The sequence below is a fragment of the Channa argus genome, chromosome 18 (genome assembly GCF_033026475.1).
Source record: "Channa argus isolate prfri chromosome 18, Channa argus male v1.0, whole genome shotgun sequence".
NCBI lineage: Eukaryota > Metazoa > Chordata > Actinopteri > Anabantiformes > Channidae > Channa > Channa argus.
In genome coordinates this window covers 5,189,652-5,207,031 of record NC_090214.1, presented here as the reverse complement: position 1 = coordinate 5,207,031, position 17,380 = coordinate 5,189,652, and the positions used below count along the sequence as shown (strand labels likewise).

Sequence of the window (17,380 nt, the reverse complement as noted above, 5' to 3'; positions counted from 1 at the left end):
CAGCTATAGATGTTTGAATATATAGAAATTATGTCCTTGTGCTATTACCTCAGGGTGACCCTGGCCCTGCTGGTCCGGCAGGTAAGGATGGCCCACCTGGGCCAAGAGGTTTCCCTGGAGAGAGAGGACTTCCTGGCCCTGTGGTTAGTATTACTTTCTGCTCAGTAACTCGTCATAAATTCACTATCTCACACTTTGGTTATTGCATAATAGTTCTGGGCTATTAAATTGCTGCAAGACTGTGCTGGACCTCAAGAATCAGACCTGATAGCAGATCTCTGAGTGGGCTTCAGAAGAGGAACAGTGTGCTCCAGGCTGTTTATTTTTTTTATATTTTTTAATAAAGTCATGTTCTGATAGTTATGCAATCCACATTTTTTCTCCCTTCATACTTGTTGACAGAAACAGCTTTTGTTTACGTTTAAGGTGGAGAAATTATGCGATACACCTGTTTTGCTGTAATTTAACGGGTGGTTGCAGCAGTTTTGGTAAATAACTGTTTCCCCCGTCTGCTCCACTTTCGTCTCCACTTTGGGGACTAGAGGAAGCTTTCCATCTCATGCTGAGCCTGTTTGAAGAAGGGAGGCCAGTCTAGGGCAGGATGTGTGTTTCTCCAGCAGATGTGTTTGTTGTCTGAAGCTTTCATTTTATTTTGTTCTGCAGGGGGCTCATGGCCTGAAAGGGAATGAGGGTCCTCATGGCCCACCTGGTCCTGCTGTGAGTACACTTTACTCCATCCTCCATTCTCTTACTTTTGCTCTATATTGTCTATGTCTCAGGGAATTGTCTTCATAGCTGTTTCAGGCTCTTATATAATATAATGATACCGTATGCACACTTCAGTATGAGCTATTTTGTAGGGAAGACACGGCTGATCTTAGGATTTTTTGTCATTGTTAAACCTTTTTTTCTCATTTTTTCTCATTCGAATCTGGATAGCATAATATAATATTGCTCTGCACTGCTGCTGTAGGGTTCTCCTGGTGAGCGTGGTCCTGCTGGCCCAGCCGGACCTACAGGTCTTCCAGGGCGTCCTGGCCCACAGGGACCTCCGGGCCCTGCTGGAGAAAAAGGTGGACCGGTAAGAACATCAATTTAGAGAAAATGTTGCCCAAACCCCCTTAAAAAAAAAAAAGCATATTGGTATTGGATGACAACTTGGTGTTTTACTATAAAAAAATTTTAGGGAGAGAAAGGACCTCAAGGTCCAGCTGGAAGAGATGGTATTCAAGGACCTGTGGGCCTACCAGGACCTGGTGGACCTCCTGGATCACCTGGAGAGGATGGAGACAAGGTGAGTTACATTTTATGTTTATGTTACTGTATATGCTTGTTCTTCCACGTAAAGAGGAATTTAACAAGTATCTGTAAAACTATACTGAAGCATGCAATTTTTACTGTCATCCAACACACACACACACACACACAACCACAATTAAACAGTAAATAAACACATTCTACCTTACAAAGAATCTTCACAGTTTAGATCTAAGCCAGATAGCTTCTGTTGCGTCTGTCCCTGTGACCTTACACACTCTAAGGGGAATTTGCCTGACAGAGTTTGCATCGATTAACAGATCTCCAAAAGGCAAACCTGCCTTGTTGCTGCTTTGTACCCTTCTGTACAGACAGAGGAGAGGGAGGAATTTAGTGACAGTGACAGAATGAAAGTGACCCTTTAGTATTCAGAAGCAAGTACAACTCCTCATCCCCTTAAAAAACATTTGCAGGAAGATCAGCTCCGGAGATACTCAGAGGATAATGTTTTATCCTTTGAAGAATGCCTCAGTTCTTAACTGGCCTTACAATGGTCCCTGCAGTGCAGACGGACACCGAGAATACAGAGTTTATTTGCCATGCAGATAAAAAGGATCTCACAAGCTAATGTTTGCACACATTCAGACACTTTCTCATTATAATTCCTGTCCACAGGGAACGGACAACTCCAAGGCCTTTATTCACAGGACTAATACAAACTCACAAAGACTATTGTCTGACTCAAACTCATAAGTAAATGCCTTTGGCTTTGGTACTTATTAGCATTTTTCTCCAACCACCCACAGCATGTGGAGGCTTTGAAAGAATGGTGCAAGGTTCTTCAATCTGGGAATTCTGGTGCAAACAGTTTGAGATGGTACTAATTACCTATTCTCTTTTGGCTGCTGGTAGCACCAGTGACTCAACTGTCATGATAAGCTCCCCTCAAATACATTTTACACCATTTGTCAGAGAAAGAGTGATGTATTTGTTCTCCTAAACAATGTCTGAGATTTTACTGAGTGTAGGTTTTATTGTACGTTTGTATGCTACCTTGTGTTCTGTGGAGCATTTGACCTCACTTTGCTTTTGATTGAAGCTGTGACCATTTTATTCCTCAGGGAGAGCTTGGAGAGCCAGGCCAGAAAGGAAGCAAAGGTGACAAAGGAGAACATGTAAGTTTTTTTATATTTACGTAAAACATTATTTATTTATTGTTTTTTGCTTTTTATTATGACGCTAATTCAATTTCCATGTGAATATATAAGTTTGGAATAATAAAGAATACAACTATTGACTGCCATTTAAATGTGTCCCTTCTCCTATGCAGGGTCCACCTGGTCCTACTGGCCCTCAAGGACCTGTTGGAGCACCTGGTCCTGCTGTAAGTGTCCAGCTTGTGTTATATATTCAGATCATTCTGCACCTCATTTACTGTATCGGATTAGCCAACAGTGGCACCAACATTTGTATCTCGTTATTGAGATCACTTTATCTGTCACATTATGCAGGGTGCAGATGGCGAGCCTGGTCCCAGAGGTCAACAGGGTCTTTTTGGACAGAAGGGAGATGAAGGAGCAAGAGGTTTCCCTGGACCTCCAGGCCCTGTTGGGCTGCAGGTGCAGACCACAACAAAAAATCTAACTTTGAAAAAATGTTATCAAGAAAAACACAGTAACATTAATAAATCCTCTCCACACTCTTCAGGGCTTACCTGGTCCACCTGGTGAGAAAGGTGAAACTGGAGACGTTGGTCAAATGGTAAGCTTAATGGCTTTATTGAGAATGTGTGATTTAACAATCAATCAACAATCAATACGTTTTTTAAAAAGCAGTATGCAGGTGGAATGTGTATCTTTAAAAAATCTTGTCTCATCTCTTCCCATAGGGTCCACCTGGTCCCCCCGGTCCCAGAGGCCCCTCGGGACCCCCAGGAGCTGATGGCCCACAGGGACCTCCTGGTGGCACTGGAAACCCTGGCGCTGTTGGAGAAAAGGTGTGTTTGTCTTCTGTTTCTACATTGATTACTTCTTTTTGGTGACTTTGACTTTGGGAGTCTACATAAACAGATATCAGATATTAGAGCAATGATTGTAAACTGTGGTATATGAACTGAAATTTACAATGAATCCAGTTCAATATGAAGATTCAAAAACAACACTTGTAAAGTGGTTTCCTGTAAACCTAATATTTTATCTCTTTCTAAAATATATGTGCACCAGTGTAATCATAGACATTTCTATCTCTCTCGTTGTCTTAATATATATATATATATATATATATATATAGAGAGAGAGAGAGAGAGATCTCTCTGGTACCACTGAAATAGTTCCCAAAAAATCTTTGGAAGCCATTTTGGTATCGATTAATTTTGTAAGAAGGAGAAGACCAAAATGCAGGTTACAGGTTTTATCCAGCTAATTGGTTTTCAGAACACTTTGGAAATGTTCTGGCGCAGACTTTTGCATTCATCAATATTACACATATCTGTTTAAATGATACCCTTTCAAGTAGGACAGGATCATCTGCTGCAGAGTGATAGATGCACAGAAAATCGAACGGACATGCTGCCATCCCCAGCAGTACTATTGCTGATGGAGAGAGTATGAAAAAATACTCAAAGGCACTGTTCTTGTATTCATAAGATGACAAATACATTATTAAAGGCGGCTCTCATAAAATCAGCCCCCACTCTTATTTGTTGCTGCTCTTTCATTATGAAAGGCCTGCTTTGGCAGCTTTTGCAGCCACTGGACTGCAGTGCTCTGCACTTTCTCATTTCTGTCCGTAGTGATGGTGTGATTTGTTTTATCTGGTTCAGTCAATAGATTCACCTTTTGCTCTTTTATAATCTCCCTGAGGATCGCCTGTCCTTCTCCTGCACAAACAAATACGGCGCCTTTTTGGATAAAAAGAGCTTCAGCTGATTTGGCATTTTATTAGCTAGGGAGCTTCCAAGCAACTGAGCTCAGGCTTTTTTCTGTAAACACATCCCTCATATAACAGTGATGAGCGGCTGTCTTTCGTGCTCTTGGTTTTCCTGTTCACAGCATATTTTACTACAAGCTCTTTGGTCAAAATAAGCAGGTCATCGTATGCTGTAGTCAAGACCATCTCAGAGATGCAACATTGCAAAAAGAGCAACATGCACTCCTAATACAGAAACATCAGTCATGATTTTAAACTGACCTACCAACTGCTTAGAGTGGACAGCAACAGGAGAGGTTTAGGAAGACAGCCAGATAGTAATTTAGAGCACTGGTTGGTGCTCACCACACAGCTCTTGGTTTTCCTAGAGAAAATATGGATGTAATTATAATAAAACACCACACACATAATTGGTCATTGGCACTGCAGTGGTTTGTGCCTTGTCTCCCAAACATGACATGGGCAAATGTTTCTCCCTGAAACCGGTGTGGCAAATTGCCTCTGCAGTAGACCTCAGTAGGAAGGACTATGGGGTTATGTGACAATGAATAATGATAGTTTCCAGTGTATAGGTGAGTCAACAGGGCAACTATTCAGTAAGGCTGGAGAGGAAGACAAGATATATTAGCAGGGTCCAGGGAGGACAGTGAGGTCAGTGTCCTCTTTGCACCAGTACCGTATCTACCTGCATTTGATGGATTGAAATCTCTTGCTTCATCTCTTTCTATCCCCATTTGGGTGACAAGGGCACTGGGACTGGCAGGCCGCTGTAAATGATGGGAGTTTTAGAACCACGTTGGATCAAAAAAAAATAATTCTCTTTTCTGCGAATGTATGTCTCTTGTCACTGTAATATCCCCTCTCCCTTTGTCATCAGGGAGATGCTGGTGAAACCGGAGAGCCTGGTCTACAGGGAGAAGTTGGTCCACCAGTGAGTAATCCGATTCTCTCCCGTTTTGCATAAGAACCAACACAGAACAACAGAAACAATAATAATTTGACAAATATGAAAAAGAATTATTGCTGTTCAGTAACTTGCCTATAAATTACATTATTTCTAAGTACAAAGACATTTAATGCCCATTTGGTGTTCGCCTTTCAATTGTCTACCTGAATTAGAATTGCTTACCACGCATTTTTCCAGGGTCCAAGAGGAGAACGAGGTGAAAAGGGAGAGGGCGGTCCAGCTGGTGCAGCTGGACCTCCTGGCCCTAAAGGTCCCCCTGGAGATGATGGTCCTAAAGGCAGCCCTGTAAGTTATTTTCTCCAGGTTTACTTTATATTTTAATGTAGTTTATAATTATATAATTTTTTTTTCTAAATACAATTTACATGACACCTCAACAAACTCAGTGCCCCTGTTTTATCTTGTGCCACTTTGATGGGAAGCTATGTCTTATCTAAAAAGTAAAATAAAACTCTTATTTTTTTCAGGGACCAAGTGGTTTCCCTGGTGACCCTGGCCCACCTGGAGAGCCTGGTCCTGCTGTATGTATGGCATAAATCATTAACTAAGCTGTAAATCAATAGTGTTTTTCATTTTGTGATTAATGTAATGTCACAAGACTGAGGTTCTGTTCAATTCTTATACAGGGGTTAGACGGTCCATCTGGTGACAAGGGAGATGATGGAGAGCCTGGTCAGCCTGTAAGTGTTGTTTACTTGTGTTATTTTCCCCCAGTGCCGTGGCTCTTCCTGAAAAATTAAGATTGTCACTCAGTTGTAATTTGTTAAAATTTTTTCTGTTTCTTCCTTTTGAAATTTTAACTAGGGTTCACCTGGACCCACTGGAGAATCTGGCCCCTCTGGACCACCAGGAAAGAGAGTAAGTACTGAACCAGGCTCTATCTTTTTTACTGAAAGATACCAATGTCGAAATGCAACAAATGTTCTGCTTTTTTCCTCCACACATTTAATTTATGTCATCTAAATTTTATTTTATCTATTTTTAAATAGGGTCCCCCTGGAGCACCAGGACCTGAGGGACGGCAGGGAGAGAAAGGAGCCAAGGTAATGTATCCAGCAAGTATGGCTAATTGTCTTATCTGTTCACTTATTGCACCAATGTTGCCAAGAAACAAGCAAGAAACAAACAAACAAGCAAGATTTAAATGGTTTGTGTGTCCTTTTTTTTGTGTAAAGGGAGAGCCTGGTTTGGAAGGTTCCCAAGGAAAGACAGGACCAGTTGGCCCTCAAGGATCACCTGGCAAGCCTGGTTCTGAAGGCCTCAGGGGTATTCCTGGCCCAGTTGTAAGTAGAATGCTTTGTACCTTAACCTTAATTCCACAGTCATGTAGAAATTGTGTAGAATTGTTTTAACAGCAAGTAAAGTAGGTTTACATAAATGGTGTCCACTAAATGCCAGAACATAAAGGAAACATTCAGTTTATAGGCACCAGTGAATTATTGTGAGCAAAGGTTAAACACACTGTATAATTGGTATGTCTGTGCAGGGAGAGCAAGGTCTACCCGGTCCCCCAGGCCCAGATGGACCTCCCGGACCCATGGTGAGTAGGAATGATCCATTGTCTTTGAACTCATGTATCTTATTTAAGATCTGTGGCTAAATATGTTTTAAACGGACATTCCTCCTATAGGGCCCTCCTGGTTTACCCGGTTTGAAAGGAGACTCTGGTGTCAAAGGAGAAAAAGTGAGCTTTCCAACACCTGCTCTATTGATTCTGTACTGAATGTTTTGATGTAGAGCCTAAGCTACACTAAATACCGTAATGTAGACTAATGGAGCTATTTACTAACGGATTGATTAGATCCATTGTTTGCCTCTGGGCTTGAAATCATTGCCCTGGTGATTAGAGGGTGTGTCAGATAGATATATTATAGGGCTAATGTTTGTGATACTGTGTGTTATCGATGGCCGTTCTGATAATATACATTTTTGTTGTTCTGTGCCCTTAGGGCCACCCAGGTCTTATTGGTCTTATCGGACCTTCAGGTGAACCTGGAGAAAAAGGTGACAGAGGCCTTCCTGGTCCTCCAGGATCATCCGGTCCAAAAGGAGACAATGTAAGTTAACAAAAGCACACTCAGATAAGCCATGAAAAAAGTCCTCCCATGTTGCATATTTAATTTTTATAACAAACAACAGAGCATAAGTGTTGCAGAAGAGCAGGGCTGTATGTGCCAATAATAAGCCCACTGAAATATATTATTAGTTTTCTTTATATTAGTGTTTTTTTAGTTACGAAAGGCAACATTTTCCAAGTTGTGGTAATTTTCCGTATGCTAAGTAGCAGTGTTCCATCTTCAACAATAAAGCTATTTCTGTATTAATGCCATTGTGGATTCTTGGTTTTCTCTGTTTTTCTCTATTAGGGTATTGCTGGTCCTGCAGGTCCACTTGGTCCTATTGGTCCTCCTGGATTACCCGTAAGACATATATTTTGTACTATAAAATGTGTGAAACTCAATAGCATGTAATATCTGATCTCTATCTCGGCCTGAGCCGATATTGATTACTCGGTCATCTTTGCATCTTTAGGGTCCTCCTGGTCCCAAAGGAGCTAAAGGGTCATCAGTAAGTGTTTTACTCAATTACTGGATTTTATTAGAAACAATAAAAGACATTTATCTCCACAATCATAAAATACTTTGTCAGTTATAATTAAGCATTTTTATTGCCCTTCTCAGGGTCAAACTGGACCAAAGGGAGAGACTGGTACACCTGGACCACCTGGCCCACCTGTAAGTGAATGCGCTGGTCTTTTGTATCATATCATGATTTGTATGTAATGCTTTGTGCCAGTCTTTCTGTAATTTTGACTCCTTCCTCTTTCCAACTCTGCATAACAGGGCCCTCCTGGTGATGTTATCCACCCTCTTCCCATCCAAGCTCCCATTAAGGGCAGATCACGTAGGAACATCGATGCTAGCCAGGTGGTGGAAGAAGCAAATGCAGATGCCAGCTACAAGGACTATGACGATGGCATGGAAGAAATCTTTGGCTCACTCAACTCCCTTAAACTGGAGATTGAGCAGATGAAGCACCCCCTGGGAACTCAGAGCAACCCTGCTCGTACCTGCAAGGACCTGCAGCTTTGCCACCCTGACTTCCCCGATGGTTTGTATCCCATTGCCTGTTAAACAAGGAAGGAAATCTACTGTGTAATCTTTTCTCCCTAGTTTTTAATTTCTTCACTTAAAGGGCAAATATTAAATGACAGCTGCTATATAGAAAAACTGAAAAAGCACAACAAAATAGTAGCATTAACACTGAGCTGTGCTGTGCTGCTGCAAACCACCTCCCTGCCTGCTACAACCATGTAACACTGCAAAGATTTTTCAATATAATAGTTAATACGCATTCAGCTAGTACAAATGTTCCTTCATCCCAAATTAATTAACTTTTAATTAATTTATCAAGGGAGGTTGCAAGTTTTTGCATTGATATTATTTTCTGTATTTTACAGTAATTGTTTCTCATACACTCCTTTTTTTTTTGCGTCTCAAAATGAAAGAACAATTGATTATGGTAATTTTGTTTATGTTCAGGCTTAAGTTCGCCTGGTTTATATGCTATTTTACTGGATGGGGATGCAAACTGAACCATCAAACCTAATTGTAGGTAGCATAACCAGTTGGTAGATTCTCCTCCCCATAGGCTACTTGGTTCATCTAAAGCTTTAACAATTAGTCATTACTGCCATCATTATATTTCTGCCATTTGACTGCTCAATTAATCAACAAATACCTGAGGGTCAGTGCAGGGCATGGCAGTGCATAGCAGTTGGTGGAAGAGCATAGCAAAGGTGGGAGATAGAGGGCTGGGCAGAGCAGAGTGGATTGTGGAAGTCTCTTGATACCAGTTGCCACTTTGTTTAAACTGAGTGACGCGGCCAAAACATTAGAACAACTTCTTCTTCTACTCCACCACCCACTTTGACTTCAAGGGTAAACACATAGTAGAATTATCACCTCTCTGACAGTTTTAGCCTAAAAACCTTGTAAAAGTAGAATTCAAGGCATATGTGCCACTCTGTAATCGCACTCTATCTGACATCATCTCTCCAGGTGAATACTGGATTGATCCAAACCAGGGCTGCTCTCGGGACTCCTTCAAGGTTTACTGCAACTTCACTGCGAGTGGAGAGAGCTGCATCTTCCCAGATAAGAAGTCTGAAGGGGTAAGTCTGGCCTTGTGTACACTGTACGCTTCAACACAAACACGCACACATGGGAGAACGTCAAGTTAAAAATACAACGAGCAGAAAGGGAAGGACGGCTGCTTGAAAAATGTTTTTACTTTTTTCAGCCACCAGTTTGGGATTTGATTGACAGTAAAGTAACATGAGTGTAAAACTCCAGATAACTGAAACTGTTTTTTTTTTTCTCATGCCTGGGACTAACCGCTGTGTTTACTGTATAAATAACCTGAACATCTCTAGACAGCGCTATCTGCAACTGTAATTCTATTGTAGCTACCCATGTAATTAGCATGCACGAGATTTATTAAAAAGATGTGGGAGTTGACTCAGCAGGACTCGTGCATTTCCCATGAAGCCCTGAATTATCTTATAAGCTTGCAAAGTTTTGACAGTTGGTAACTATCGGGACATGACTCCCTCATTCAAACACCCAGATTCATGCCCTGTTGTTTCGATAGAATGCCATAAGACCTTTATCAGCTTTTAAATCCTTTGGCAGGTGACAGAGACATTGAGAGGGTTTTTGCTTCATTATGCGTGAGTGTGGAGAGTGGAGGAGAGTAGCAGAGTGGTGAAACACTGGGAACACTGTCTTTGACAAGTCGGGGGTTGTGTAATAGCACAGTGCTACAGCCATTTTAATGATCCCACTCACCAAGCCTCAGAGGAGCAGGAGTTTGCTTAAGCTCGGAATAATGAAGCAGACTTTTTATAGCGTGCTGGTGATGGGCTGCACTCATTTGTGGCGGGGGTGAAAAGAAAAGCCTGTACTGCCAGTCTTCGCACTGAGACTGAAAACACTCCCACATGCCTTTAGATTGGCACGGTTATTATAAGAGCACATAGTTACACTGTCCACGTACTGAACATGACTGTACAGTCGGAAAGCCCGACATAACTTCACGGACTCTCGAGAAAGAGAAAGTCACCGCAAGGATATACTTTGTCTCCCGCACAGTCCACCCCAGTGAAAAGAGCTTGAAGGTCAGCTTCAAGGCTGCGTGAGTCTAATCTGTGCTATCTCCCAGCGATAAGTGATCTCCGGATCATTATTCATTAAAACATTAAGCTATTGATGACAGTTCCATATCAAACCCTGCTATGTAATTATAGAGGAATTCATCATTGTCATGTCGGAGGCCATTAGAGCGGTGCCCTGTTGGCCAATTCAGAGCTTTTAAAGCCATAACAAAGTTACTGCACCGTGGCTTCACAGCAGAAACTCGGAACAGCAGGGATAGAGGCAGCAGCATGAGAGCTGCTCGCAGGCGATCATTTCTTAATTAATCATTGTGTACTCATGAATTTTTCAGCAGCAATTAGCTGCCATCTAGTCTGTGTACTGTACAAATGGTGTAATGGCTTTGCTAAAATCTTCTGCCCTGGTCCAGTTGGTCTGGTTGATCTCACTGAATACTGTTTCAGGTCGGGTAGACTCCTCAGAGGACAAACCGGAGGAGAAGGACGGGGAAAGTAAAAAGCTGAGAGGGGATGTGTTTCTGTCAGATGTGTTTCTTTTCTTTAACGCTGCTTTTTTTCCCCTCCTCCCGCTTTGCCTCCCTTGTCGATCCATGCCCCCAGGCTAGGCCCACATCCTGGGTAAAGGAGAGTCCCGGCACCTGGTTCAGTGAATTCAAACGTGGTAAACTGGTAAGACTCCCGACTTTCCCAAGTCCTTTTCCCTTCCCTGAATGCCTCTTATATTTTACAGAGCAAAATGGCAAAATGGCCCAAAGACACGCCAGGCACATGGTATAGTCACTACAAGAGAGGTTCCCTGGTAAGTGGCCCTGCCTGAGGACGCAGAGTCTTGGCTCTGGACTCTGTGTGCCTGAGGCTCTGCATGGCTCTGGTTCTGCTCTACAAAGTATGTATGTGAAGTCACACCGTGATTGTTGCTTGTTACATAATCGTGGGGCATGATTCAGCACAAGCTACACTCACCTTCAGTCCAGCAGCATAGATGATGCTCTTACGAGGAAATGGAGGAGAGGTTTGTACTGCAGAAATCGTGACTGTAAATCCACTCTGCCATACCTCTGCTCCATTAAGAGAGCATTTCCTAAGGGTGACTGTGTGCCTTGACACGCCCAGTGACTCAAGAAGCACCGCTGTATATATAGATAGGTCATTTAACGGTGTGGACAAAAACACATAAGAGTGAGTATCAATCTACCCTACGAATCAATTTACAGATTTCGCTTTCCTAAACTTCAGAGTTGTAGCTCTCAACCTCCTGCCTCAGCAGGCCATCTATCCTCCACAAGGTGGGAAACATAAATGTCATTCCCTCTCTGCTGCAGCCGTTCAACTGCACTCACATTCTCAGTGTTGCCCTTAAATACTACTTAGATCCAGCAGAGGAGCTCTGAGTCAAGCAGGTCGGGCACTCAGTCACTACCCAGGAGCTTCTGGGTACTCGGTCACTGTTGACTTGCGGCTGTGATAATGAAAAGGTAATGTTTCTTTGGCGGTGGTTGGCAGGGGCAGCTGCTTGGTGGTCGAGTAAATGGGAAAAAAAGCATGATACTGCCCAACCACTCAGAGGAGGAACACATCCGAATCTGAGCCACAGTACTGACACTCTATCTCTGATTAGTTTGATGAATTAGACAGTTAAATCAATCATTGCCGAAAAGTGTGGCACGAATAGATGATTACCTCCCTCTGTTCATGCCAAGCGTCAGTGTCAGTACTCTGGGTTTCTATATGCATGTCTGCTTAAGTGTGTCTGCGTGCATGTGTGAACATTGGCTTATGTGCGAGAACAAGTCCAGAAAGAACACATCCAGACTCACAGACGGTACGCTGCTCTAGCTGCATGGCACGGATGCTGCATGTGCTCTACTCTCAGTAAGTCCTGTTTGTCTGAAAGACGAAGTGACCGCGTGGATCAAACGGATTCCCGATGGCTGGTATGCAGACCGTCACTTACGGACATTCGACTGAACCATGACTGTTTCCAAATGTCCTGTCATATCAGTTAAATTCACAAAGTGCCATAATCAGCTTAATGGGATATAGCTTTGTTTTCTGTAACATGAGCTTGGGAAACAAAATTCTAGGTTAATTAGAGGTTAATTACCAGGCACTTATCATATCATTTTGGTAATATATTTCCTATTACGATTACATTTTCATAACATTTATATTGGCTTTATAGTTTACGTAATCACACGTACAAACATTTTCATTAGGTGTTTAGTTATCCCTATTTTTGTACTTTGAAGGCAGATATTGAAACATTAAGACTTGCACATCAGCATCGTTTCCAGGTATTAGGCCTTGAAAATACCTGAAGCCCTCCTCCTCCATTTTTTAGGAAATGTGTCCTCCACTCTCGTCTTTCCCCTGGAGACATTTACACATATATCCAAAGCCACTGAAAATAGACCACAACAGATTTTTGCTTTTTGAGTGATGTCGGCTTTTTTTTTTAATTATAACTACGTACAAAATACGGGTGGTTTTACATTTTCAATAGGAATGCATGCGTTAGGTAAGCCTGCAAAAACTTCAAACCCTTTCATCAGATATAAGAAGACTATAGAATAAAACCTTGAATGACCTAAGAATTTGAATATTACGTTCTGTCAGTGCCACCACAGAGAACGATAGTATATTGACTTAGTATCTTTAGATGATAACGTTCTTCCTCTACCACTGCTGTCAATAAGACATACGCTCTAGAAATCCCCACACAGCAGCAAAGCTTGGCAATAAATTACTACTCATAAATTAATTCGGAACCGCTCCCAGAAAACCCTGCACAATATACACATGACAGTTTGTCCAGTCAATCTTTTTAGGAACTTTAGTCTCGGTTTCCTTATTGTTTGCAGTGGTCCTGTCTGCTTCTGTTGGTTTTGTGATGCTCAACTCCATCTGCATTCTGTTTTGTAGCTCTCCTACATGGATGCAGAGGGCAACCCCATTGGTGTGGTACAGATGACGTTCTTACGGCTGCTGAGTGCCGCAGCCAGACAGAACATTACGTACAACTGCTACCAGTCAGTGGCCTGGCACGACCAGGAGCAGGACAGCTACGACAAGGCCATCCGCTTCCTGGGCTCCAACGATGAGGAGATGTCTTATGATAACAACCCCTACATCCGTGCTGTGGTTGATGGCTGTGCGGTAAGTGAAAGAGGTGTTTGCATGTGTGTGTTTGTATCTGTGGGCGCTTGGTGGGGTTGCTTTGATAAACAGTGCCAGAAAAGAAGTGTTATGTTGTCTTGGTCAGTAGAAGCCCTTTAACAATCATGACGGTTTGTATTTGTAAAAAGGTTTTCACACATTAACTCTCCCTCCTGGTTTGTCTTTTTTTTTTTTTCTTGACAGTCGAAAAAAGGCTACGAAAAGACAGTACTTGAGATCAACACACCAAAAGTGGAACAGGTGCCTTTTGTGGACATCATGTTCAACGATTTTGGAGGTCCCACGCAGAAGTTTGGATTTGAAGTGGGCCCCGTCTGTTTCATTGGCTAAGACTGTTTACTGAGCAATGGAGAAAAAAAAGCATATTTTTGTTTTCTCAGAAAAAAAAAAACAAATAGGACAAAAGAATAGGACAATTCTTTTTGTAAAAAAGTAACTTTTTCCATAAAGCAACAAGTATGAATAAAAGCAAATCAAGTTGAGAATAGAGTGAAATTCTATATGAACAGAAGAAAAAAAAATAACCTTGAAACCTCAGTGTGCCTTCTCCATCACATGCAAGTTTTGAAACTGGATGTCATATCCCGCCTCCTGCGCGACACACTCGCACACACAGTCCTAGCCCCATGTCATCCCAGTCGATTTAGACTTTTTCTGTTTTATCCCAAACAACGAAGGCGAACCTGAGATCTGCAGCCGTAGCATACGGTGGCAGTATTTGCCATGGACTCCATCTGATCAGGCTCTTTTCTTTACTTTGCTGTTGAGCTCATGTGTTTCTTTCATCTTCTGGCTTTTCCACTTGTCTTTTGTTAGTTTGTTTGCTCATTCGCTACAGGAGCTTTGTTTGTGCATAATTTTCTCCCCATTCTCTTGGAATGGACCTTATATATATAAATATATATATAATTTTTATGTTTGTAAGTACATTCTGTATATTTTTCCTGGTAATGTTAATTGCTTCTGGCTTCAAAACATGCATGTGACTTATATTTTTGTGAGGTAGGAGATGGTGGATACAGCGATAACATCGAAATTGTAGAAACAATACCAAAAGTCAGGTAATTCGACTGTAAATAGAAAAAAAAAACCAATTGGGAAGTCGTGTCTTGTTGCAGTTGTGGAGCACATCTTGTTGTAATTTAAGAACAGAATGGAAATAAAAGACGAAAACAAGCTCTGATATTATGTGACAGTTGATTTGCATTAACAAACAGAAAAAAATACATTCCTCCTGCCCTCTGAACAGAACGTTTATCTTGGTGCCATTATCATTAACTTAATAAACAGCTTCCGTGTTTTGTTTTTTTTTCTTGAAAAACTCATCTGACTATGCAATGGGAGATGATGTCACATTTTAATGAAAACACTAAGATATCTAAAACCTAGGTGCTATTCTCTCCCTTCTGTGGTGCTATGTATTTTTCTAGTTTGTGTCGTTTGACTGAAAGGAAATTTGTGGTGATGATATTCCATCACCAAGCAGCCCCCTCGACTCTCTAAACCACCACATCTGACGTAGGTGGATCTTTGCTGCATCCATCTTGGTTTCTGTGTTTTTCTTTGTGTTCAGTGATGGTGTTTGCATGCCATTTCCCTTTACGTGCACTCGTGGATCAGTGCAGCATGGTGGCGTATGTTATCTCCTGCTTCGGCGGATCGCACAGATAAGAAATATGTACCAAATGTTGGAATGACGAGGAAGCTAAGGTGCCGCTGTTGGCTTTTGCGTGTCATTGCTCTAAGATGCTGCATTTATTTTTTATTTTTTTGGCTCTTGCATTGGATCTTCCGGGCCACGACAAACTGACGGGAGTTGAGAAGTGGACTTATTGGGATTGGGTCAAAATGTTTAAAGGGGTATGGTCCAAACTTTGGTGTATGAAACCCTTAACCTTTCCACCAAAGGTTTTTACCTATATTTAGCTTTAATCGCCATTGTGGTACCATGAATTCAGTTTTTCTAAACGGGGAAACAACGTGAAAAGTACTTTTTAAGGATTTAACCACAGTAGAAATAGGTCAAATTAGCCAGATGAAAGAGTTTGCTCATGCAGAGTCGAAACAAGCTTGTCGGCCGACTATTTTTTTTGCCCTTATTGTAATTATGCTTTTTGTTCAAACTATGCACTCTCTATGCTTATGACCACTAGTATCTACCACAGAATTTTACAGCCCTTCATAGATAGGTTTGTTTTGTTTCCTTTTTTTAACTTCAAATATGTGACTTGAACCATTTCTGCTAAGGTAACTCAATATGCTTGTAGATCATTGGCTTTATTTTTCATTATGATGCAGTACACCCAAATTTAACCCTTTGCTCTCAATTAAAAAGGACAAGATAATTTCTGTACATTTCCAGAACCAGCAGTGATGCTGCCATTGGTATTTGTTTGGTTTTGTTTATTTTGTAGATTTTCCGTTCGTCTGTCTGTTTGTTTGTTTTCCCAGTCTTGTCAAACCTGTGTAAGGATAAGAGGATAGAAGATATATTGGTTTTGTGTCAATAAATTCAAGTTTACTGTGGCCATCCACTCTTGTATGTCTTTTGAAGCATTAAAACCTATCTGTATGCATGAAATTGTAAAGTTTTTTTCTCTTGTTGTTATAATTGTGTAGCGTGGCATGTTCTCCAGTCCACGTTTTATTCATCAGGATACATCAGTTTTTTCAATGCTACAGGTAAATAATAAAGGTCCTGTCCACAATTGTGAAGTGGAGAGAAAATGATGAATTTGTAACTCTACCAAAGCCAATGTTCGTTTGTAGTATATTTATTGTATTATTTAAAATAAAAAAATAAATGTAAACTGATACCATAGTGTAAGTGTAAGAGGCCCCCTCTTTACATGCACACAGGAAAACGAGAGATATTGTCAAAAGCTGATTAATGTATCACATGCTACTTTACACAACATGTAAACTGGAAACCACAGAAAAGCCCTGTGCCACATCCGTTTGAATAGCTAGCCATGTATTCCTGTTAGCAACCTGTGGGCTGTGTGTATGTGAGAATGTGTGTTCAGGGTTTAACTGTTAAAAGGCTAAATGGATGACTGAATGGAGGTTAAGCTGAATAACAGGTAAGGCTGCTGCTGATTGATTTACGTTGCTTTGTTTTTAATTGTGTCAAACAGCTCTAGCTCCACAGATGTGCCACAAGGCCGAAGTTCGCCGGTTGCGCCCCGTTTTCAAACGTGCACTCACCCACGGATTGCTCCTGCTGATGCCTTGAACAAACGCTGCTTAGAGAATCTCCCCGACTAGGCATTTTCTGGACAGCTAATGCATGTACATTTATCCGCTCAAGCTGATTTTTCTACGCTGTGTGCAGCACATTGTAAGTCAGAAAAATATGTCCACTGTGTGTTTTTTTTATGCAAGCTTTTCTCAGTGATCATTATAATGAAAAATGTGTTTGAACTCTCATGTTGCTGCACGAATTCAGATACTTTGTCATGTTTTTTTTTTTTTTAAAGCTTTGATCCAATCAGTGGTGGTGAGGATAACTTTAAGCACTTCAGAACCTTGCACGGTGCATATTAAGCCTTGCACAGCAGGGGGAAAAAAGTAGTGCATGATACTATAATCAATATTTAATGCAGTGTTTACAGGCTGGGTTTAGGGTGACCGGAATGCATAATTTCTACTGAGGCTGCATCTTGGGTGAGTAAAACAGAAACCAGAAGTATTTACAATGGTAGTGGGGATGAATGGGACAAGGATGAGGAATAAAAAGCAGCGGGTAGTTGTTTTTTCCATATATGACAACAAGTGATGGATAACGAAGACTACAACAGAACTTATGGACCAGCTTCTGAAAGAACAGTGAGGGTGAATGAGAGGGTTACTCTGGGCCACGCAAATATACTGTA

General features: G+C 41.4%; 1 protein-coding gene across 3 annotated transcripts in view; it reads left to right on the top strand.

Annotated features, from left to right (window-relative positions):
• The window catches only part of col5a1 (procollagen, type V, alpha 1), a 69,407-nt gene extending 53,081 nt beyond the window's left edge, over positions 1-16,326 (top strand). For 2 of the 3 annotated variants that reach the window (XM_067483347.1, XM_067483345.1), the window contains exons 40-66: positions 54-143; positions 664-717; positions 974-1,081; positions 1,187-1,294; positions 2,379-2,432; positions 2,588-2,641; positions 2,769-2,876; positions 2,965-3,018; positions 3,146-3,253; positions 5,063-5,116; positions 5,330-5,437; positions 5,620-5,673; positions 5,779-5,832; positions 5,957-6,010; positions 6,142-6,195; positions 6,328-6,435; positions 6,639-6,692; positions 6,783-6,836; positions 7,102-7,209; positions 7,519-7,572; positions 7,685-7,720; positions 7,834-7,887; positions 7,996-8,263; positions 9,214-9,326; positions 10,929-10,997; positions 13,251-13,484; positions 13,689-16,326. In XM_067483347.1, the coding sequence (XP_067339448.1) occupies positions 54-143; positions 664-717; positions 974-1,081; positions 1,187-1,294; positions 2,379-2,432; positions 2,588-2,641; positions 2,769-2,876; positions 2,965-3,018; positions 3,146-3,253; positions 5,063-5,116; positions 5,330-5,437; positions 5,620-5,673; positions 5,779-5,832; positions 5,957-6,010; positions 6,142-6,195; positions 6,328-6,435; positions 6,639-6,692; positions 6,783-6,836; positions 7,102-7,209; positions 7,519-7,572; positions 7,685-7,720; positions 7,834-7,887; positions 7,996-8,263; positions 9,214-9,326; positions 10,929-10,997; positions 13,251-13,484; positions 13,689-13,835 (2,415 nt within the window). In that variant the 3' untranslated portion in view covers positions 13,836-16,326. Of the gene's footprint in view, positions 1-53; positions 144-663; positions 718-973; positions 1,082-1,186; positions 1,295-2,378; positions 2,433-2,587; positions 2,642-2,768; positions 2,877-2,964; positions 3,019-3,145; positions 3,254-5,062; positions 5,117-5,329; positions 5,438-5,619; positions 5,674-5,778; positions 5,833-5,956; positions 6,011-6,141; positions 6,196-6,327; positions 6,436-6,638; positions 6,693-6,782; positions 6,837-7,101; positions 7,210-7,518; positions 7,573-7,684; positions 7,721-7,833; positions 7,888-7,995; positions 8,264-9,213; positions 9,327-10,928; positions 10,998-11,058; positions 11,128-13,250; positions 13,485-13,688 lie in introns of all 3 variants that reach the window. The other variant, XM_067483346.1, reaches the window with a different exon arrangement.
• Positions 16,327-17,380: the final 1,054 nt, after the last annotated feature.